The sequence below is a fragment of the Strix aluco genome, chromosome 4 (genome assembly GCF_031877795.1).
Source record: "Strix aluco isolate bStrAlu1 chromosome 4, bStrAlu1.hap1, whole genome shotgun sequence".
NCBI lineage: Eukaryota > Metazoa > Chordata > Aves > Strigiformes > Strigidae > Strix > Strix aluco.
Genome location: NC_133934.1, coordinates 116,249,634 through 116,274,784, shown reverse-complemented (window position 1 = coordinate 116,274,784; position 25,151 = coordinate 116,249,634). Strand labels below are relative to the sequence as shown.

At 36.9% G+C, this 25,151-nt stretch overlaps 1 protein-coding gene across 5 annotated transcripts in view; it reads right to left on the bottom strand.

Moving 5' to 3' along the window:
* Window positions 1–23,695, bottom strand: part of VRK1 (VRK serine/threonine kinase 1) — a 34,651-nt gene extending 10,956 nt beyond the window's left edge. The window contains exons 1-12 of one of the 5 annotated variants that reach the window (XM_074825070.1): window positions 23,596–23,695; window positions 18,215–18,376; window positions 16,641–16,696; window positions 12,277–12,346; window positions 11,795–11,882; window positions 10,300–10,408; window positions 10,062–10,154; window positions 8,978–9,110; window positions 7,582–7,702; window positions 6,020–6,078; window positions 5,544–5,722; window positions 840–894 (exon numbers count right to left, since the gene is read on the bottom strand). In XM_074825070.1, coding sequence (XP_074681171.1) covers window positions 840–894; window positions 5,544–5,722; window positions 6,020–6,078; window positions 7,582–7,702; window positions 8,978–9,110; window positions 10,062–10,154; window positions 10,300–10,408; window positions 11,795–11,882; window positions 12,277–12,346; window positions 16,641–16,696; window positions 18,215–18,371 — 1,120 coding nt within the window. In that variant the 5' untranslated portion in view covers window positions 18,372–18,376; window positions 23,596–23,695. The other 4 variants (XM_074825071.1, XM_074825069.1, XM_074825073.1 and 1 more) reach the window with 4 other exon arrangements.
* Window positions 23,696–25,151: the final 1,456 nt, after the last annotated feature.

Here is a 25,151-nt window from a genome sequence, read left to right as displayed (position 1 = left end):
TCTAAACAGAAATTATGAAAGATCAAAATCACTTAAACTGCTAAAGGTAAATGGTTGTATTGGGTGTATGTGGCCATGTGCCAGGGTTTTGGCAAGCTGGGGGAGGCTACAGAGGTGGCCTCTGTGGGAAGAACCCAGGTGCTGTCCTGGGCCTGACACAGCCCTTTCCAGCTGGCTCTAAAACAAACCCACTGTAGGCCAAACTTGAGTCCAACTTGTTTGTGAAAACATTTAATTGTCTGTGAAAACATTTAATAACAGGCAAAAACACTGGACAGGCAGGCAGGGGGTGGCAGTGTGGGGAGGAGAGTGAAAAACAGCAGAGGGAACACCAAGGTCAGAGGAGGAGGTGGTGCTCCACAGCACCAGAGCAGATACTCCCTGTAGCTCATGAAAGACTCAGGATGGAGCAGATATCCCCTGCAACTTGTGTGAGCCCACACTGGAGCAGATGGATACTTCCTGAAGGAAGTGAACCACATTTTTTTCCCCTGAAGGACTGCAGCCCGAAAGAGAGCCCACACTGAACCAAGGGAAAAAAATGTGAGGAAGCAGGAACAGCAGAGGGAAAATGCTATGTATTGACCATAACACACTTCCACTCCACATCCCCCCTCCACCACGCAGGCAGTGGGGTAGAGGAGTCTACAGTGAAGAAGTTGAGCTTGGGAGAAGGGGAAGAAAACGTGGTGTTTTAGTGTTTTCCTTTGTCACCACCCAAATTTATTTTAATTGGCAATAATTTTTTTTCCCCAAGTTGAATCTGTTTTGCCCACAAAAGTAAATGGTAAACAATGTCCCCATCTTTGTATTGACCCATGAATTTTCTCATCACATACCTTCCATTTCTGCTTCAGTGTTCTCACTGGCTGCAGCTGCTGCCTTTCTTCTTTTCTGAAAAAAAAAAAAGTAACTGAACTCAAGAGCAGAAAAGACCATACAAAGTAGAAAATCTCTTCACAAGGAATTCCCCCATTTTAAGCATTATTTCTTAATATATTATAAGACATCTCCAGTTGTAGAGAAAATTTATTCATATATTAATGCAAAAATACTAGCACTAGGCAATAGACAATTTAAAAGTTCAGTTCCCCTATCTGCAGATCACATTAGGAGTTGAAATTTTAATGTATTAAAACATGAGTTTTTATGTCCAAAACCTGTTTTTTTATTTATGTAACACTGAATAAGTGTTACAAAAGGAGCAACCTGAAAAATCTTAAAAAAAACACAGAAAAACATTTTATCCAAAGTTGATGTTAATTGCTTTTAAAAAAAGCAATTACACCTCATTAAATTCAAGTTTACCTGGATCCTAACTTCTTAAGGCTTTCTTTGCACAGCTTAAAAGTAGCTAACACCCACTGACAATACATTATTATTTTTTTCTAACAGCAACTACAGGTTCTGTTTCAAAGAGAAGTACTTGGGAAATCTGAACTCTATTCAAGGTACATTATCTTAAAACCTCTAAACTGATAGAACTGTTATTAGTTGTGTATTACAATTAATCTTACTACTGAAAAGTATTTGTAACATGGTTATGGAAAGACTTTTTTTTTTAAAACCACATTAATTTTGCAAAGGATGAGTTGACCTCTATCTGTATCAGACATAGCCAACTTTCATGAAAACTGGAGGAGCTTACATTTTCTGGTTTTTGGGGGAGGTTTTTGGGGGGGTTTGTGTGGGTTTGCTTTTTGTTTGGATTTTTTTTTTTAAATTGTGTGAGACTAGAGCTTTACTAATACAGCTTTAAAAGTGGCTACAACTTCACATAGCTCATGAGAGAAGGGGAGAGTGCATTACATCTTTCCTTTCCAAAGTGTTGCTTCATGATTACCATCTAAACCCTGCTGGGCTGAACAGATTGGTTCGATAATTACATACAATAACTGCAGTGGGCAGGTAACCCTCAGCTGGCACAGGGCAGCTCCCCTGTGAGAACTTCCATATGCAAACTGCACTGATGGAGTGCATTAGGTACATCTTTCCTGCCGGTGCACAGGACTGATTACCGCCAGCCAAGACTCCAAGGTTAGCATGTCAGCAGATTTGTGATGCATTAGGCAGGAATAAACACAGACACTTTTGTTCATTCTGACCAAAATTAAGGAGGACTATTTCAGCGCTGTACTCCTTTTATATGAGAGATAATGCATTCCTCCCAATTGTACTAGAAAACATTTTAAACGCTCATCAGAAAAACAGATATCCAATACATACTACACAAAAAAGCAAAATACATTTATCTTGTTTCCAATCTTATTTAATAAAAAGTGGTTTCTTAATCTTGATGCAGGTAAATTACATAGCACTAGAAATCAGACAGCATTCATCTGACAAAAGCAACACCTGTGCATTTGAAACATTAGAAGGAACCACAAATCACTAAGACCCATATTTTTCCAGTTTAGTTTACTCCCAGTATTTCCCAGCAACTCTTCAGCACTAAACAAAAGATGCAGTCCTTGCCCTAAATAATTTAGTCAAGGGCTCAGGTACTTCCTTCAACACATGGTACTGTCAGCTTCTTGTTTTGTTAGAACTATTATAAAATATGACACACAAACACCAACGTGCACTTACTATACAGAAAAAAAAAACAAACAACTATCAAATCCCAACCTCCAGCACAATTGTGGACTGCATTTCATTTACTTATATATCTGGGGAAACTTGAGTCATGATATAGAAAATAAAATGTTAATTTTTAACATAGCATACATCTGTGAGTTTTAGCCAGATACTAATACTAGAGAATGACTGAGATTCCAGAACAAGCGTGCTTATACACAACATACAATGCACATCATGGCTCCATTAGCTACACAAGCTGAAAGCACAGGAGAATCCTACATTCTAAGAATTTATTTACACAGAAGCTAGAAATATTGTCTTAGATATGAAACAGCATAACTTCAGAACATCAAATAACAGTTTTAAGAAAGTATTATGGTAGATTGCCCCAAAGAAATTGAAGAGTAGGTGTCTTAGGACTTGTTGTGATTAAAAGATCAGTACAGCCGAAATGTCATAAATACTCTATATTAGAGGTTACCATCTTCTCAAGGGTGGATGCCAGACTGTATTTTTCTTCTCCAAATTAGACATTAAGCATGCCAAAAGAAATTCAGCATGTGCTAGAAGATACTGGCTTTCAGAGGCAAGATGCTACTGATCAGTGGTAAATTATCTTTATGGAAAGCAGTTTCTAACAGAGTTTGGAATCTGGAGCTTATCTTTAAAACAGTCATCAAGTTGAGCTTCCTGTCACAGCTGAAAATACATAAAATTTAATCAGCATTCTATGTTCTTCCTCTCCTCCTCTGTGTATCTAAGTGTCCAGCTATTCTCAACTAGCACAGATCGTCTTGCTGTTCTCCTAGCCTTTCATTAATGTCCGATACTCCCTGGACAAAAAAACATAGTAGCATGAGTTCCCAAACATATATTCTGGGAAGGAAGACATCCTGCTGGAGACTGTCCTTCCATTCATTCTTGGAAGTGCAAAATACACCCTTGGAAGGAAGACTGACACAATTATTATTCTACTCTAGCCTACACCCACAGCTGTTATAAGGCCTAGAAAATCCCACATAGAAGGAAGACTCAACCTGGTATTTGGTCAAAAGCAAGCAGGCTATGTCAAATTCATTTCAAGCAACCAATCTTACTCTGTCTGGACACTCTAGCAGTAGCTGGCATGACTAGCTAGCATGAAGTCCACTGCAATATGAAGCAGACAGCTGAAAACACTTGTTTAAATGGGCCAGTAACACTCATTGTTTTATGTAAGCGCTTGAACATATTTGTGACAACTGAGCAAGCTGACTATGCATATGGTTCCTCAAAGTAAAAAAAACCCAAACCTTCTCCAAACAAAAAAACAACCCACCCACAACACCCCACCCCCTCCCAAATCCAATGTAAAAGCTAAATCCTAATTGATGCTAGTAAGAAAAGTACTATCCCACCCTTGGGGAATGATCTTGACTGATACTGGCTAAAGTAGTAAGATTTTTGAAATTTTATTCCATTGAAAATGTGCACCAGCTATCTCTATTGGTCAAGGACATTAAAGGTCACAGATGTTGGCTCTGCAGCAGGCCAACTTACTCAGCAAAGAAACCAGCCAACCATTAAAAAATTTTTTTTTCCCCCCCAAAACACAGGTCTCAAGCCATGTTGATCCACAGGGGGAGCAGAAGAATTTATGCTAATGAACTCCCCTTTTGGACAGATCTTTACACTCAGTTCAGCAGAAAATATTAGTATAAAGACCATGGCTGTATGATTTTAGCCAAAGTACTATTTACTGGGCAAGAAGAAGAAAAGCTGAACATATATCCTCAGAAGACATTAAAATGCTACAGCTTTTTTTCTTTTGTGCTTTTTTGCCCATCTTTAACACAGTGCTGATCATGTCAGTAAGCAGGCAAAATTCTTGTACTATTTATTATTCTGTATTATAATTCTCAGTTCCTTGGTTCACGCTAAAGGAACCAATAAAGTGCCCAGCTGTTATTAACAAATGAAAATAAACAAGTAATAAATGCAGTTTGAAGTATAGGATAAAAATAATAATAATAGGCCTGTAGTGATAGGACAAGGGCTAATGGTTTTACACTAAAAGAGGAGAGATTTAGACTAGATATACAGAAGAAATTTTTTACGATGACGGTGGTGAAACACTGGAACAGGTTGCCCGGAGAGGTGGCAGATGCCCCATCCCTGGAAACACTCAAGGTCAGGTTGGACGGGGCTCTGAGCAACCTGATCTAGTTGAAGATGTCCCTGCTTACTGCAGGAGGGTTGGACTAGATTGACCTTTAAAGGTCCCTTTCAACTCAAACCATTCCATGATTCTATGATTTCTTGTTCCATTATCTGACCATTTTTACGTCTTTTTAAAAAACGTTTTAACACACAATTTCCCTAAGACTTAAAAGGTTCTTACGCTGTATTCAAATGGGAGTCCAAATCTAGCCTTAAACGCTTCTTAAATACAAGGAATAAAATACCCCTAGCCCACCACTATACTTCAGACTCATAAATAACATATTAGATCACAGTGAATTCAATATGTGAATTCCAGAACCAAATACTTGGCATAAAGATGTATACTTAAAACTAAGCTTTGAACTAGTCACAGAAAGGAAACTAATATGAAACAAAAACTAGACTTATTTGACCTTACATGTATTTTGACCCATCTGGAGTTTTACCAATTTAAGGAAAATAAGTAATTAACTGAATGTTCATCTGTTCAAATGTCATTACAACTATATACACACATTCTGTTATCCAAGATATTCTCTATTATGAAAGCACACCTATAAACATCATTATGTATTAAGTTTTAATAACGATTAGTGAAGTTAAATTAGAGAAATAATGCGTAAGAGTAGGACTTAAACATTTCACTATTTACTTATTTCCTACTAGATGCAGTTATGACACCTACTTCCAGCACCACTTTAACTCTTATTTAGCTCAAAAAAAAAAATGCATTAAAAGCTGACATAAATTTGAGTAAAGACCTTTCGCATGGGATTTGTTTGTAAGTCTCCATTCTCGAACAAGCCAAAGTCAAGTACTCCATCATCTTTTTGCCCAATGGCCTTAAGACCTTGCAGAAGTATTTCTTGGAAATGCTGATAAACAGGTTTCTCTTCATAGCTCAGTAGCTTCACCTTTTCCATGTATTTGGCTATTGCATCTGAAGAAATGGTACCTCCAATTAATTTCTATTTGTAAACATTTTAATCATTCATTTTTACCACAAAAGTCAGAAGTTATGCATGTACTACTTATGCTATTTTTTAAATGGTTATTTATAAACTCATAATTATGACTTTACTACAACATATTTTAGAAAAAAATTATACCGAGGTTCATTACGCAGTGATGACAGCATCACTTTTTTTACACATTCATTGCAATGAAGAAAACAGTCAATCGTAAAAAATGTAACAGGCCAAATCCAAGTATTTTAATTTAAAACACTTCCTCTTACCTGGTTTATTTTTCCCAGGAAAGCATTTGTCCATCAAAACTGAAATATTATCTCTACATCTGAAAAACAAAATTGTTCACAACTATTATTTCTTTCAAAGTCTGAGTTTTTGCCTGTTCTGACAGACTTCCTAAGTACCTAAGCTTGGGCCACTGTCAGAGACTGGAAACACTGCTACATAAACCTTTGGTATGACTTAATACAGCCATTTTTATGAGTGCAGTACATTTGAGAACCTGACAAATGCCAGACAGCCTATCTGAAATATGGTAAATTTTTCTTCAACAGTTTTTGATTCCTATAAAAGCAAGCAAGTAGAAGACTGAAGGAAAAGAACCAGTCCATTTTAAACCCTCATGTACCAATGCTCTCACCTCTTCTGCTAGAGAACTCTTTCTCTAGCTGATATTATTCAGAGGAGATCCCCTGCCAAAACCGTATCTGGGGGGAAGAGGTGGAGCTTGGCTAACAGTGATGGAGGCCAAAGTGTTACAAGTCAGATAACAAATACTTGTTAATGAGACAGAAACTGCTGTGCTGAGACAGCTTTCTTCATATTGGTCCTGTTTTCAGCTGGGATAGAGTTAATTTTCTTCCTAGCAACTGGTACAGTGATGTATTTTGGATTTAGTGTGAGAACAATGTTGATAACACATTGATGTTTTAGTTAGAATAAGCCCTACTAAGCAACAAGTTAAGCATTTTTTAGTTTCTGATACTCTGTCAGCAAGCAGGTGTGCAAGAAGCTTTGAGGGACCATGGCCAGGACAGCTGACCCAAACTAGCCAAAGGGATATTCTATACCATAGAACATCATGCTCAGTATATAAACTGCAGGGAGTGGACCAGGAGGGGAGGATTGCTGCTTGGGCATCAGTCAGCAGGTGCTGAGCAATTGCATTGTGCATCACTTGTCTTGGGTTTTATTTACCTCTTTTTGTTATATTCCTTTTTGTTCTAATTATTGTAATTACTATTATATTTTATTGTTATTATTATATTTTATTTTAGTTATTAAGCTGTTCTTATCTCAGCCGATGAGTTTTACTTTTTTTCAATTCTCCTCCCTGTCCCACTGGGAGAGGGGAGGAGTGAGCAAGTGGCCACATGGTGCTTAGTTGCTGGCTGGGGTTAAAACACAACAATATTAAACATCTAACATGAGAGGGTTACGTGGGGGTGGGAGGAAGATAAAGGAATGTAACAGTGAGGGAGACGGACCAAAAAAAAAAAAAATTTATAAAAGCCCCTCATACCCCATGCTTCAGTTCTGTCTCTGGTAAGAGTGTTTTTTGGCTTAACCATTGCAGTATTCTAAAGTGACAGTACTGCAGTGGATAAACAAGCATCTCACACATGCAAAAGACGACAGAGTAGAACAGTACAAGTCTAATTACAAGCCAAGGACACATGAGACACAATGAAGGGAAACTGGGGGGGTATACAAAACAATAGCCTACTCACCAAAGGGCACATACTGAAAGTACAAAGCATTTCTACATCAAGACATAGTCATTCCTATTTTTTATTTCAAAAGAGAAAGAAAACAAGTAGTTTCTCACCTGATTTTTGAGTCTCTAACAAAATTTGGATCTTTTAAGTTATCCTCCCATGGTAGATGGCCACTAAGCCAATGAATCATACAGTAGCCCAAGATTTCCAGATCACCACGTCTCGATGGTGCTAAATATATATGCACACATAAAAAAAGAACCACAAGAGCAGATAAAGCACGAATAGTTTAACAACAGTTAAAATTTGTAAATATGTTAAGACAATAGAAAGCTAATGCTAACAATGTAACACTACTGTATCTGTTACTTATTTCTTTATTTTAGCATGAAAACAAGAAAGGAAAAAAAATATTGTTCCTACATCTGGAAGGATAACTTCATTTTCAAATCCTTTATCAAGCTCTTTCTTCTACTGAAGGATATGCCATGCTGCACTTATCCCAATTTGGGAAGCTTTTTAAGTACTCCGATTGTGGAAAAAATAGAGCAAGTTAGTGAAGTGATTGACTTTCTGTTCAAAACAGTTTTTACTTCCTTTCTTCTATAAAAAGGTAATAGTGCTAAAACCCCATCTCCTGGAAAAAAATATTCCACAATGCTGAAATATTTCACATGGCCTGAAAACTGAACAGAGGACAATAACAGATCAGATCCCTAACCCTTGCTAAAAAACCCCAAAAACCAGCCACATGTACATTGACCACAGACTACACTAGCAGTATAAATAGGCAAATCAAGTCATTTAAGCATAGGTGCAACAGTTCATCCTGAAGTAAATAATAATTTTCAACAACTGATATTTTTGCAGGACACACTTTTATGCTAATAAAACAAAATTTAAGAATGAAGAAAAAATTGGCGTTCACTACAAATCCTCAGTGTTTAATCAGTCATAGACCTGTCCTTTTCACATTAAACCTTTTCTCACTTCTTGCCTCTTGATACTCAGTGACTATAGGCAAAATTATGAAATAATATTCCATAATTAAATGAAGTTTTGTTTAAAAATAACATAAATATTAAGCCATAAACAAGATAAAGAATATTGTGCATCTTTGCAAAATATGAAGGAACAATATTCTGTTGATAACAGAAACTATCTGCTGAAAACGGGGCCTGTTTTTTTATCAAGATCTCATAAGCACTATTCCATTTCTACTTAACTAATAAAAAGCAATACACTAAACATCTTAAGAGTCTTTATAAGTTGAGGAAATCTATTTAAGGAAGTTACATTAAAAATACAGTAAATTAGTATCAATGTAAAAGTTAGTAAATGGAAAAAAATAAAAATGCCAGCATGGTCCATAGAGAAGAAAAAGGTATTTTTATGGATTCAGAAACCTGGTTGTTTACAAAACTCAGTGCAGCAAATAAAGTCTTTTGAGTTTATAAAAAGGATGCACAAATGCCTATTGCTGAGAACAAAGTTTTACATCCTTACCCACACCCTTGTGTGCATCAATACTGGTATATTCAATAGTTCCATCATGACACCTTTTAGGGTCTTCTTTATATACTTTGTGAGCTCCTTCAGGACAGTATCGGTAAGCAAGTCCATAATCCACCAAGTACACCTAGTCATTTTCACAAAGAATTCCAAAATTAAAGAAATATAAATACAAAAAATATGCAAATAATAAATGTAATTAAAAACTGAGGTTTTTGACTTTAAATGATCCTTTCTCAGTGCTTTATTGAGATTACTAGATATGATTTTAGAACAACGTGTCAGATAGGTTTTGTTGTTTTCCGTATAGCAGCCTGATCTGGAAGTAGTTTCTTACTGATGCAGAGGACAAGTACAGTAAAATCGTCAGTTACTACCAGTAGGAATAAATTAAAAAAAAGAAAAAAGAAAAGAGGTAATGTTCATAGAATTATAAATACACTTACTGTCCTACCCTCTTTAAAGTCAGCTGTCCCATTTGAACACTACTACATACCATTACGTCTCACTAATACCACAGCTACATTAAGAGAACTGAGATTATTTTACTTATTTCATGAGCTAAAACATTTAGGCAGGAAGACATACATAATTCTGAAACTCTAATATGCATCGTTTGAATAGTAAAGAAAGTTAAAAATGCAGAAAAATGAAAGACTTCTGTAAATCAGGTGGAACAATCAACACTTTAAAGACCAGTTTTTCCAAGTAACAGTACACTTATCTGATAGATTTCAACAAAGGAATGAGAGACAACAATGCAGACAGGCAAACATAATTTACTACTGTGCTATAATTTTAAGCTTCCACCTGCAAATGCCTATTTGAGAGTCTTTTTTTTTAATCTCGAGAATTTCTCTAGAATATTATTTAGGGCAAATAGTCAATTTTATATCTGTCCAGCAAAATGCATAAAAAAATCGTAGAATATTAACTAGATATAAATGGCAAGCAGAAATACTGTTACCACAGACATTTTTAAAAATGAGCTTCTGCTAGATTTCACTGGTTCAAAGCACTTCCATGTGTTGTCAAATAGAAGGTTTCAAACATGAGGAATAAAATGCATCAGAAATACCTGATTAGGGTTCTTGTAACTCAGAAGAAGGTTTGAGGCCTTGATGTCTCCATGCACATATTCATGCTCATGGATGTACTCCAGAATATCAAGCTAATAAAACAAAATAGTCATATAAATGCAGTACCCAGCTCCATCCAGCAGAGGACCTGTACTCAGCCCAAAAGTTTGATTTAACTGAAAGACTTACATGGAGAAGCCAAATTGTAAAAAATATCATCTGTTTTTTTAAACTTACTATTCTCAGGCCTAATTGTAGTACAGTTTTATGGGAAAATCGCTTTGCATTCTCTTCATACATTTTCTGAAGATCACTACCAAATCGGTCCATTACCATAAATCGGTAACTAAATTCAAGGAAAAAAAAAAAACACAAAGTTACTGAATTGTACTCAGGAAAGTATTTTATCTATGTGTTAATTGCACAAATTACTGATTGAAAACATCTCTCACAAAAGATAAACTGCAGGTACACAGAACACAAATATGTGGGAAATACGTGACTTATTTTATGTACATAAATTCTTAACTTTTTTATATCACCTAGTCAAAAGTTCGTCCATCAAAAGAACTAGTTTTTATTCCTGGCTAGTTATGCAATACAAAAACAAGTACCCACAGAGAAAAATATATCTGTATTGTAATTCACTATAGGTAAAACCAGGCACCAATTACTTACTGAAATACATTTTTTACTTTATAAATAAGTGACTTAACATGGTTACTTTAAAAAAGTTAGTTTCTTGAAATCTATTACAACCTTTTTTTTAACCTATTATTAAAGCCAAAAACCTCACTTGCCAAAGGTGTTCTGATATTCACTGCTACAGCCAAACTAGTTCCATTACTGTAAAAGCTCACAGTAGCTTTATTAAAGAATCTCACGCATTAAAGACCGAATGGAAAGAAAAGTTTATTTGGGAAAAAAATATAATTTTGCTCTATTTCCTTTTGCCTCTCAAAATTAATGCTGCTTTTACATTAGATTGTTTTAAAGTTGAGGATCTACTGAAACAATGATATTTCTGACATACTAGGGCATACATACCAACTTCCCTATGTAGTGGTGCACACAAAAAAGCCTGACTTGCTATAAGCTGCCAGAGAACTACTAGAACTCCTTTGCAGCATAGCTTTATAGAGAAAGCCTACTAGGAAACAAGGACTTTTACATAAACAGGCATAACATTCAAGACCAAGTTACAAAAACCCTTTATGACATGCAACAATATTAAAAACTATCTCTAGACTTAAGACAAATTTAACATGAGACTAGCAATTATTCTGGCTCACAGATAAAGCAAAAAAAACTATCCCTAGGGAAAATAAAATAGATTTATAGAGAGCACTAAGTCCTTTATATGTGTGAGTGAAAATACTCTTTAATTGCACACCACACAAGAAAAAACTTTAAAGGTAGTCATATTATTCAGACTTACACATTAGCAGTCAACTTTAATTCACATATGAAAAGCTTCATATATAGCATCACTGTATTACAGCTATGTTCAAGACAAATGGAAACTAAATCACTAAGAATAGACACAAATACAAGTAGCAACTAAAATTTATCTATTTATTCCTTAAACACACCCTGTTATGAACATGAAACTTCGTAGCAGAAATGAACAGCATGAAGATAGGTGGTAAACACATAAAGCAAATTAGGTTAAAAGGCATAGTGGTTGTGGATGAAATAAATCCCAGTATATGCTAACGAAATATATATTCACCTGTTTCCATTTTTTTCATGCAAGCCAGAACCCCAGTATCTTGGTACACCTAAATATTTCAGTTTATGGGATTTAGTCCACTTCTGAACTGAAAATACAAACAAAGGTAAGTTCATGAATTCGCATCAGTAGACACTTATGTAAGAAGGAAGTACTCGCATCACTTACAGTTTCTGCATACATGTGAGCTGCTTATTTCATGGAAATCTGTATGCAAAGTATACTGGAAAGGTAACGATGCATCCATTGCAGGGACAGAGATTCAACTAAAGTTTCAATTTAGACAATACCATCAACACAACTATAAAGAACATCCTACAGAAAAACCCTAATTTTACTATATGTCTGAATTAGATTTCAATCATTTAAAAATAATTTTGAAAATGACCTAAAGATTCTCTTAAAAGTTCGACCTTACTCCTGTTGGGTCTATTTTCCTAAATGCTTGTAGTTCATTAAAAACATTTTAATAGACTGCTTACTTTCATCTGGCTTAGCAGCTCGCATGTAGAACTTTAACTCAGTAAAAAGAGGTCCATTCTGGCTGGGTTCCTTTAAGACAATTTAAAATTAGTTAAAAACTGCTGTGTTAATGCCTAATAATTATTAAAAGCTCACAAAATGTAACATTCACCCTATAAAAATATTCTACCCCGTGATGATAAATTCAATAGAATACAATCCTTTTGTAAGAAAAGGTTGGCTCTAAAATTTTTATTATAAATTCCTTCACATTAAGGGCATCAAAGAATCCTTTCCCATAACAAGAGATTAAAGAACAACAAATTAATTGAAATGTATAGAAAAATTACCAATAAGTGGCAGCAAAAGTTTACCAGAGAACATTAAACAACATTCATTATCTCAGATTTTCCAGATTAAAGCTGGATTTCATCAGTTGAAATAGACATTAGTGAGCCTAAAATAACATCTGAAATGATTTGATGGAAAAATCTTAAGAAAAGTTAGTCTTCCTGAACATAAGGTATTTTGTTCCCTTCATACATTAGTGGATCAAGGTAAAAATTACAGAGGATTTCACAATTTCTCTTAAACTAAATTAGAAGAATGACACCTATTTTGACTTCAGAGTCTGCCTTGTATTTAAGCTAACATAAGGTATTTCAAGTTCCATTTTCTAGGGACAAATCTATGGAAACCACACATTACAAGTGAAGTGCAAGAGAGAAATTGATTTGAAAACACCAAAGCTTTGAAATACTGCAAGTATGCAAAAGAGCAGAAACCTTGACTCTACATTTCCAGAACTTAGCGCAGAAAATAAAAAAAAGTTATTTCAACTCTTGCAATTTTTAAGTGATTGATTTTGAGATAAGCTTAAGCAATTTATTTTAGTCTAGTTACTCACATATGTCCAAATTCATTCTATCTCAGCGAAAATACCTGTTATGGAATATCCTACACTTAAAAAAATCTAACCAAAAAAAGTATGAGATTACTGGCAAAGAAACCCAGAAATACAGTCATGATATTAGCAAAGGCTCCAAGATATATAACATCAATCTTAAATGGTTTTTAACTTTTAAATGCAGATGTAGTGATCCAGATAATTACTAAAGGCCAGACTGTACCACTCAGCTAATAGAGGTTTACTGCTGTCCCACATTAACGAAGCAACACAGAGATCAAATACGCTGATGAACATGGGCTTTAGTGTGCATCGGATATACTGGCTCAGAGGCAGAGTAAAAAGATCAGTCAGAATGAGAGCAGATACCAGCTTAGGCACCACTCCTAGGCCTGGACACTTGATTACAAAGCTACTGCCTATCTCCACTGCAACTTCTCCAGCAGTATTGCCCTGATAAACAATGAAGCAGAAGTAACAGTTTTCCTGCCCCTCCTTCTGGGATCAATGTTCAGACTTAAGTCATGAACCTGAAAAAAAACTCACAACTAGACCAACTGATCAATGCACATAAAGTTTGGTACATGCATATCTACTTTCAGTTAGTTTATTTGTCAAAACAAATTAGTGATATAGAGGTTACATGTACAGAGGAGAAGGGTTAAATAGCTGAAATCTTATACTGCAGCTATCTCAGACAAATGTTACGTGACCTATTCACTTGTTTCTGTGTAGCATAATTCATTAATACTCAAAATTAGAATATAAATTATACATATTATTTTGATTCAATGCACACAGGTTTGAAGAATGTTATTTTCTTACTAAAATATAGCAAAAACCTGTAGGTGTTAAAAACTCTTAAAATATTTATCTTTAAATAAATTATTCCACAAAAAATTATGTCTCAGTGCTGAAAAAAAAAATGTATCTTACTCTAGTCAGACTAAATGCTAAAAATCTCGTATCTTTTCATACTTGAGGGGATGGATAAATGATTTAACCACAAAACAGATCTTCATGTTGACTATGAAGCTGTTTCCCCATAATACCATTAATGCTATATACAGATAAATAAATGCATACGCTATGTTAAAAAGTATCATGTAATGATGTCCAATATTTGCCATACTAGTCATCTTACAAGACTTCAAACACAAATTTCTACAACTTTATGCCCAGGGTCATTCTAAACATATGATTTACAAAACTGAAATTAAAGTCTAATTAGAAAAGATATCATAATGAAAGAGATTATTGTGTATGTGTCGAAACCCAACAAGTTTCTTCACGTGGTATTTTAAGAATTCTGGTCTTTTTCAGTCAGCAATTTAATGATGTGTTATTAAACTCTGCATCCACTCCTGAACAATGACATCTGAAAGGTCCACATGTTAAAAAGCATTTCTTTTAATAAAAACTGTGATTCATTTCGTACTGCTCAGACATCAATACTATGAGGATATGTCAAAGACTAAGCTAATTTCCACTTCGCTTTAATAGCTTAATTTGAAGAACATTACTATAGAAGCACATATTTTGTTAAACACTAATAATTGTTCAAAGCTGTTAACCACTTTGCTTCAGCTGATGGATCAACCAGGAATCACCCAGGCATCAGAAAATAGGCCCTTATCTGTAGTTGCGTTATACTAGACTGTAGAGGCATAATATGTTATGGGGCAGCACAAAGACTGGGGCTACTCTTTATTGCCATAAAGACAAAACTATAAAAGACAAATTAAAAGTGAGTAGTCATCTGGGAGATTAGCAGGGGGGTATTTACAAATTACTGCAACAAAGTGAATCTAGTATAAGAGCAACCCAAAAGTTACGACAACTCTTCCTATATTCAGAGCCCAAAGTGAAGAAGAGAAGCAGGTAGACAGGTTTCAAACTCAGGGAAAGAGGAGGATAGCAATTATGCACAGCATAAAATAATGCATATCTGATGATTTTCCAAGCAAGTCAAACTGGATTCTTCCATGGAAGTTAAATGGCACTCTGCTTCCTGATCAGTCCAAACTCAGCAGGAGCCAGTCATTAGGAGCCGATGCCTCTCACAGGCAAGCCACTGCTGCTGACCTGAATGTGTGTTACCTGCCTCTACAGGCCACAGCTCCTGCACGGTGGGACACCCCCTGCCCTCCACAGCAGAGGCTGGACATACAAAAGCAGGCTGCAACCATGCAAGAGCTGCAGGCTGGCGCTCCTGGTCTGCGTGTCCTGCCCACAGACACCTAAGGCAGCAGCAGTACGCTAATGTGGGAAGTGTGGTAGTTTGACATTTGAATCGTAAGCAGTGCTTTCTTCAGCAAGTGACATTTCAGAAAGAGGGTCATCACCAACAATATCTTGGGGTGTCTGAACAGTATCAAAACTAGTACTCTATAATTTCCTGCAGTCAGCAGATATAAATATCAAGATTAAAGGCACATACTAATGAAAATGTATTTTATTCTAAATTAACCTGATCTTTTAGTTTCAGGAACAAATGTTAAAAGTATTACCATATTTACATAAGCGGCCAGATATTGCAGTAAAGTATTTCACTATCGCCATATAGCTTAATAAATAAAAGATTAAAACATTGCAGTTCTGAACTGTGCTGAAGAACTAGTTTTTTACATTGTGAAGCTCTTGCAGTTTTCTGGTTATTTGCTGTTGTCACAGGACCAGAAGTACCACCAAGATAATAAATGGTCTGGATCTACTATGGCTATTCCCATATTCCCAGGTTTTTTACTAAGACTCTACCAGGGAATCATACATAGTAGTAGGATCTATACAAAATAATCTAACAAACTTTAAGAAAAAATACTCTATACCTTAGGAAAATTATAGCCAAATCAAGTTAAATCTTTTTCATTTTAAGATTAAAAACATAAGAAAATTTCAACTAATAAAAAGAATTTGCTGATTTGTTACAATGGAATAAAAATGAGCTACCAACAATGCTTTTTCTCTGTAATCATTAGGTTAAAAAAATTATGTGCCAATGCCATCAATAGCAATTAGAATACGTATGTGTTTTATGATAAAACATTTAAAGGACTTGATATCTGCAGGGACCTCAGGAATCAAAGTTTTGCTGTTTCTACTCCCAAGCCATCTGTCAGCTTACCAACATCCAGCGGTGAGCAACAGTTCACACAGACTCACTGCATAATCACAGAAATTCTCCAAAAGCTAGCCGGATTTCATTCATTTTGTGATATTTGGGCTGTTTACAGGAAGCAGCAAATGAAACAGAATCTGATCCATTTCATGAACCTTTTTCAGCTCTGCTGATGTTCCATTATCCACCCTCATACACAGGACTCCCAATTCTCAGCAGCGTTCCTCTAAATCACCACATTTACTTTTAAAGAGCACTATGCAACTGTATTACTTTCACTCAGAAGATGTTTTAAATTACACATGCTATTCTAGAACAAACATTTTCAAATTCTGAAGTAGATTCAAATGCTCTCTTACCACTTTTGCAACATAAGGTGCATCACTGCCAACTGACTTTGAAGAATTAACATCAGCTGTTAAAAAGGAAGCATTTATTAGTAGTAGGAGAGGAAACTGTCACAAAACATACACTTACTTGCTATGCAGCATGGACAAACAAACAAGAAAGTAATTAAGTATTGACATGAACATATATCAGTACCTCAGACTTTGGTAAAAGAATGACTCTATATGGGTATGGTCTTGCATTCTCTCTTCCGTTTGAGGACAACAGACAGTTTACTAAATAAAGGACTTCTATTATTGAATAACTTCTTCCCTACTCAACAGCATTTCTTTCATTTTCTAGGACTGTGATGAACATACACAGCTGCAGCATAACGATGAGAAACACATTCCCTCTACTCTTTTGCCATGTCACATATAAAAGTGACTTTCTGTTGCTACTAAGCTGTTAATATTTGTGACAGAAGGACATCAAGTTAGGCAAGCACAAAGTACAGGAACAGTCAGGGGCACTGCTTTGTGCAAATGATAGGGAAACAAACAGAGAGCAAGCTTTGGCTTGAACAATGCTGGAATTCTTAACACAAAGTACTACACAATTTGAGTGAGCTGGAACTCCAATCTCAGTAAATTTAGTAGCTCATTGAGCAAGGCTGAGTAAGTAGTAGAGAGCTTCTTTGGCAAGAAGCCACCCACTGGTCCTGTTTTTCTTCTTAATCCACTTATGCTGCAGTCTGTTCATTTTGAAAGCAGGACAGATTATTAATTTTTTTTTTTCAACTCAGTATGAATTCAGTGCAACTTTTTCACCAAGAGGAAGACCATAAACACATAGCAAAACAAAACCTTATTATCAGGAGCACATTAACTTTCATCCCTTCAAAACTGTTTGGAAAATGACTAGGGGCAATCAAGCTTTTTTCATTTCCTGAGATATCCTCAAGATTTTTCTTATCTGTTCATCTGTTCCAATAACAGAGATACTAAGTATGGAACACTATCCACTAAAAGGTTTCCTTGAATTCAATAAACAGTATTGCAAAACAAGACCTGTGCTGATGCTTTAAACTGTAAAGTCCAACATTTCAATTTTTTCTGAGCACTGGTTACATAGAAAAAGTCTACGACTCATGTCAGAAGTTCACAAGGCAATGAAAAAGTCAAAAGCAGCACCAAAGTCAAAACCAGCCAAAATACCGACTGATCAGTAGACTCCACAGAATATGCTAAAGACAGTTTCAGTTCAGAATTTGTGATATAAGGACACTCATGCAAAAATCCCTTCTTTCAGACAGACCAAAAATCAAATTTAAATAAATACTAAACTATCCTTTCACTGCTAAAAAGTAATAAAGATTTTAGTTTAAAAAAAATGGAACTTTACTACTGGAATCTCATACAACCTCAGTTCTTACAATGACCATCTGTCTACTCTTGTCATTTTTTTTCCAACACCAGGTTCTAGTAAAAAAGATCACTTGAAGACACTCTGCATTTCTAACTTAGGGTCAATTTTTCATTGCTTTGAATAAGAATAAACATCTCATTCTCCATTATAAAGCATTATCAAAGATAACTACACTTACCAAGGTAAAGGCGTCCAAACCCTCCTTGCCCTATAGGGACACCTAATTTCCACTCTTTTCTTGATGTATCTGCTAGAATCTCTCCTGGAGAAAACACTTCAGCAAGTTTCCTTTTTGCAGGGGCTCTTTTTTCAGCAGTCTTCTTATTATATGGCATTTTCCCTGGACGGGGAGGAGGAAAGAAAAGGAAAAAATAGAAAAAAAAGCAGAGGTTACATACTGACCAGACTTACTTTATGTAGGAATCTGCTAGAAGCATGAAAAAGCATGGATTGTTTAAGGTTTAATTTGCTACTACAAAGGTACTTTAAAAGAAATACAGTAAGTAGTTTCATCGTCATGAATTCTAAGTGAAAAACAACTAATTTTTCCAGGCACCACAAAAAAATTTGACAGCAAAAATCTTCACAAGAAAAAACTATCAGAAGACCTTGTATAACACATGCTAGAAAAAAAATCTCAGAATCTATGGTACTCAATCAAGCACAACCAATCATAAGTCTAACCTTAGAAAAAAGCAAATGTGACTGAGTAAAACTCAACAATGGATGGAACAGGAGACTGGCAAGGGTGATGTGTCCAAGGAGCACTGGAGAGAATGCAAAGGAGCTCACTTTAGCTCATCAAAAAAGGGACCAGTGGGCGGCCTTTGTTTTAGGTGAACAGCTAAACAACAGTTGAGTCAATTGGATCAAATGGTGGTGTAAATGTCTCCCTGAGTTAGCCAGGCCAGAGTGGGGGAGTGAATATGAGGCTCAGCCCAACATAAGAGTATAAAAACTAAGCTAGCAAAGAATTTCAAAGAGACCAATGGGCTTAAACCCAATGTGTGCTGACACCACAGTCATTCGGTATAAAAATAAACACAGAAAAGAAGGGGTATGATTCCATGCCAAAGACAAGTTCTGCTTTTTCAGGTCCTTATTAATCTGAGAAGTAGCTCTGTGTCATAGAACCACATCTGAATACTTACTGGGGTTAAACGAGTAACTTCAACAAAACAGTAGTATGAAATACCCACATCACCGGAAGAGACTGGTATTTATCGATACCTACACTGCACAAGCTTCCTCATTATCACAAAACAGGATGTTTTAATTCCGTATTACTTTCCCATATTTCCACTTCTATACAGTAACGTTCTTCTCTATAATCAAGATGCAGTTTTGACATTTTACAGTTAAATTTTAAGACTAACTTTACCCAGTTTTATCCATACCCTTCAAGAAACTCCTCTCTCTACACCTCATTTATTTTTTTTTTTTAATCTTCAAGATGATACATATTGTACTGCCTCAGGGGAAGGTTCTTCCTCCATATTTTCTACAGGAGAAAAATAAGACTTCCAAGAACCAAACGAAATTCCAGCTAGCTCAGCTAAGACCATACCAATGAGAACACAATGCTGCCCAAGTTCCTCAGAAGGAACAGAGAGTGGTAGGAATGGCTACATGTTGATGTCTTACACTTACAAGAGCAGGTCAAAATGATCACGGCAGACCTTTAAGCAGCTTCTCAGGACACCCAGATCAGGAAAAGGATTAAAACAAAGGAGAAGTTGTGATCAGAAAATAAACCATAAGTCTGAAGCCCCAAGACTGACTCAAATAAGGAGTAAAGGAAAATGCAAAAGTCAGCAGTGTCGGTACCTAATGACTCAGATGTGGGGCAAGATCACACTCACTGTCATCTAAAGGATACAAAAACATATACAAAATGAGCATACTGTCCTCAAGAACAATTAAAGAGACATGAAGAGGACTTGAAGGACTGCATCCCTTGACCTCTGAGTCATTACAAATAATTCCAGCAAGAGTTGGACAAATGTACTTAGGTGCTTGAATGCTGGACAGATTACTGCCCAGTAAGTGAAAAATGTGCAGCCTCTTTTTCAGTAAAGCTAGCAAGCCAGTGAAATAAAACTATTGATATGCTTCACATTTTTGACATTCACAGTGAACCTCAATAGCAGCCTCACTTAAAAAGGAATTAAGTTTACTTAAAATAGCTCCTCAAGAGTATCAAAGAAGAAGCTGGGATTTCCCTCTTCTTTTTTTCCTTCTTTTTTTTTCTCTTTTTAAACATGGTCAATAATTGTATGCCTGAAGGTATTTAGTTTAAAAAAAAATATTAATGACAACTTCCCTTTATCCATAAAAGCAAAAATTCAAAATGGACATAAGTTTGAACGTCCCCAGCTGGGAACCCTGCCCTTAACAAATACACTAGATACACATACATGGTTTCTTGGCTGTCTATATTCATATCCATCTGCTAAGATGGCACTGTGCCTACTTACAAGTTGGTCAAACTATCAGTAGGCCATAGGTGCCAAACACTGATCGCTTTCAATGGGCAGCATTCACAATACTAAGCACTCACTCTTTTGCAAAAAAGCTGTTATCCATGGAAATATTTAAGCAATGGCTGCACATGCTTTCACATTTATTTGGATAAATTCATTCAAGGATCTTCTACAGATTGAAACCAAAACCACCTGGAGACTGCAAAAATTTTCTGCATGAAAATACAGAACCAGTGGAAAAAAAAAAAAAGACAAAAATAATGGAAAAGGATAATGACATTTTAGTGCAAATTCTATCATTCTATGTGCTTTTCAATTATGATACAGAAAATGTGAGGGGTTTGTCAGGAAATTTATGAACCAGCAAACACGATATGGAACTGCCTACTGTACACTGCCTAACTGGAATAAAGTTGTATACTTCTCCCTAAAATCACCTTTAAAAATTCACACACACCAAAAAAAAAAAAATATATATCACCTTTAACTGTCCTGCACCTCAATTACCTCACCCCATCAGTAAATGGAAATATTTTCTATCCCACAGGTATTGTGAAGCTTGATTCATTAGTGCCTGCAACCATGCTGAAGTCCTTGGAAACTGAGTACCATAGATGTCAAGTACTGTACTATCATTCAAGTATCAAACAGACCTGACCCTACTTAGCTAAGGTATCTGACAAGAACTATTTTCAAGGTGTATGATTGTAAACAGCAGCATTTTATGTGGCTACAATATGCTCAAAACAAAGATTTTGCTACTAACAAGTATGAATAACAGAAGTCTATTTGTCTAAACTCTCTTCAAAAGCCTCTTAGTACTACAAAGGCTATTTTTCCTGCTTCTCCTTAATAAAACATCTTGGAAGAAACTGAATACACTGTACTTGAGATATGCAGACAATTTTTTATCAGTAGCGCAATTAGTGATGTTATCTTTACAAATGTCTGCAATGGTTGCTACTCTAGCGATACTTGAACTCTTCGAATAAATATGAATAGCCACTTCTCAATTTTTGTTGGCATTCATTCTCAATAAACTCCAAAATGAATATAAATCAAATTTATTTTTAATAAAGTATTTCTGTAGTGTGGCAGGTTTCTTCCTGAGTCTCCTCTTTTATTCTCTAGAAGTTATCACTTTTATGGTTGTTTATATCATTAGGACCTATTTTCATTCTCAACACAGAGAAGGCTTCCTGGTGACCTGTGCTCCTCTTCATGAATAGGTAGTCCCAGCATGACCTGAAATCTGTGTGTCATTAGTATTGTTCATCAGTCACAGCAAGACATCTAAGTCTGCCTGCAAAAAAGGAAATAAAGACAAAAACCAAAACCAAGCTGTTGCTCAAGGAGTGGGAGAGAAAGAACATGACACTTTAAGACTTCTGAATAATCTAGAACTGTTTCATAGGAGGGATCACCAAAAAAAAGTACCTGAAGTATCAGTGACTTGTAATACCAAGCACGGTAGATAGTAAACAGACCTTCTTGCATAAATTGGACATTCTGTGACTGGTCTATCAGTGTCACATTTTGAGTACCACTATAATCTAATTTCCTGGCAATTAAGACATCTGACAAATAATGGTACTCATGGAAGAAGAGGCACTAGAGTTCTTTCCCTAAGAAATACCTCTTCTTAGACAAAATGAACAGATGTACATTGGATGACCACAATTAGTGAGAAGCATTTCATCACAATAGCACTAAACTGGGCAAACTGAACACGCTTTTTTCTTTTATTTTTTTTTTTTAACACACTGAGATGACTTTAGCATTTCAGAATGCAGTTTGTTCAGAGATAGGAAACGGTCATTTACAAGAGGAATTGCTGTGTTGCTAACTAATTTTAAATTGCCTTCTCAATAATACATTTTCTTCTTTTGAAGACTATCTAAGGTTCACCTGAAAATCCTGAGCATCACTCAGATAGTTATTGCAATAAAGAACACACTCAACTTTATAAAGTACCAAATCATCTGTCATTCCAAATTACCTCACCACCAAACCACCAGCAAGTACCTATGCACGTGAGTGAGACACTCAACGGCTTTTTCATAGTTTGGCATACTGTATAAAAATCAACAGCTCTGAAATTCACTAAGAATCCTACCTCATTTGGGTATTATCCCCAAGAATTAAGTGGACAGAGAAAGGCACAAGCCTTTAGAGACAGTAATAGCTACAGAAAGCTTCACAACAGCTTTTATACTTTTGATAATGACAAAAAGGGCCCATGGATTCCCTATGAATTAATAAAAGCCTTAGCACAAATTGAAATCCAAAGAAAACAACAGGGCTCGCCCTTGTCGCAACTGAGTAAGTCTTAAACAAGGAAGGCAAATGGCGAGAAATAGGAAGTGAAGAAAAACCTCTGACAGAAAGAAACCAGTTTAGCGCAGTTCTTACACAACAGGTTTGTTCTGATCCTAAAATTGCAGATTTTGTGATTTGTAGGTCTGTATTTCTTTAAAAAAACCCATGTTTTCTTTAAAGCAAAACTCAGGAACGCCTGCCAGCCTAGATGGTATTTTGTTAGCCAAACCGGGATGTTCCTAAAGGGGACAAACCTCTAAATGGCACTGAGTATAGCTTTTACTCCACCTCCCCCACCTCGCCTTAGCACTAAAAAAAACAACCACGAAGGAAAGCAACTTAGGCCGCTGCCACCAAAGGGAGCTTTAGAGCCAACAGCCCATGAAGGCAGGGGAAGTGAAGGTGCAGCAGACCCCAGGGGCGAAGCCGAGGCAGCTCTTACCCACCTGCCCCCATTCTCTCCCTCCCTGCCGGTCCAGGGAGATGTCGCCGGCGCCACGGGCTGGGACGGGGGGTGGGGGGAGGCAGGGAAGGTGCCTTTCCTACCCCCGTAGCAGAAAAGACGGAGGAACAGGGCCCAAGCGGGCCCCGGTGGTACCACCAGCCTCCTTAGCGAGGGAAGCGGGAAAACCCGGCCGCAACGCGGACGCACAGCAGGCCGAAGGGGAGGCGAAACAGCGCCCCAAAACTCGCCTCGTAAAAAAAAAAAAAAACCAACAAACACCACACCCCAAGAGCAGATGCCGGCTTCAAATACCTCCTCCGTGCCAGGCCCGGCCGCCGCTCCTTCCGCCCCGTCCGAAATTCCCGCACTGCGAGGGACCCCGAGGCGGCCCGCCCGCCCTGCAGCTCACCTCCCACCATCGCCCGCGCCCATTGGGCCGCCGCGCCACGGCCGCCCCCCCCTCGCCCCTCCTCGGACGCGGTGCCTGCTGGGAAGTGTAGTCCGTGACCGCCTCGGGTGGCCACCCCGGAGGTCACGGACTACGCTTCCCAGCAGGCACCGCGCCTGCGGTGGGCCAAGAGCTGGGGACTTTTCCAGGGTAGCGGTACGAAAATCTCGGTGTTTTCAGCCAAAATAAGTTTGGAAAGGCCTTTGTCAGGCTGATGCCATGTGGTGATAACCCCTGTCCAGGAAACAGGGCACGACATAGGTGTCCAGGTGTCCAGGGGACAAGATAATGCAGCAGTTCTCCATCTTGTATGACTGATGCCCAGGCCAAAACCGACCCCTCCAGCCCCTCCAGCACCAGAGCCTGCACGTACGCATTACCTCTCTACATACCTCATGATTTCACCTACTTCCCCACTTGCCTGTCAAGACCGTTTCTGATTTTACCTACTACAGTCCCGCATGGTTGTGCAATGGAGCTTTTCCTTACTCTGAAGCAGCTTTTTATCTACGCTTTGACAAAGCTTGTGTTTATTTAATCCTGACTGATTTTTTTTTTTTTAACAGGTTCTGTGATACTTAAATTTGTGCTTGTTTTGAGTGCACAAGAATATTTTTCAAAATTAATAGTAATTGCAAAGTTTTATGAAAAAGAACCCATGTCTTTGAAGGGCCAGCACAGATTCTGACTTTCCTCTTCTGATTCTCTTTCCTCCCCATCCCAATCTCCTATTCTTCAGGTCCGAGTCAAATCATACAGCATTGGTTTACCTAGGAAGTCTGATCCATTTGTCATCCAGTATCATTACATTTCCTTTTGTTGTCAGGTACAAATCCCTGCATACCCACAATTGCTTCTGCCGGGCTGTGAAGTGGGAGACAGGCATGGAAGATTAAAAACATGCCAAAACGGGATTTAAGGGATGATGCAGGAAATTAAAAAGGCAGTGTTTTTGTGTTGTTAATTTGCTGCGGGGTTTAAATCTTTAAAAAAAGTAAAATGTTTTCATGGCCACCATCTTCACATGCTGCGATTTTAGAGGTACTAAATAGCTTAAAACAAAGAACTATTATTCCATAGTATGTTTAGCATGACAGTACTTCTACAGGAGATTTCCCTGAAAACTTGGGCTACATTGGGAATAATAGAGATACATACTAGAAATCGTAGGTAGTCCTACAAGTGTTCAAGAATCTGAACTGTTCTGAATGTTCTAGGATATGAGCAATAGCTCAATAGGAAAGACCAAAAGATTGTTTGAAAGAAGTGCAGCATACTACCACACATGATAGCATTTCACCTGAAATACTATCATTTTTAATATTGGATTACTGGGATTGTGAAAACATTTTAAGATGCTGATATAGAAAATAAAATTAAAAATTTAATAGATATTCCATTCATTCCTTTGGTGAAAAAC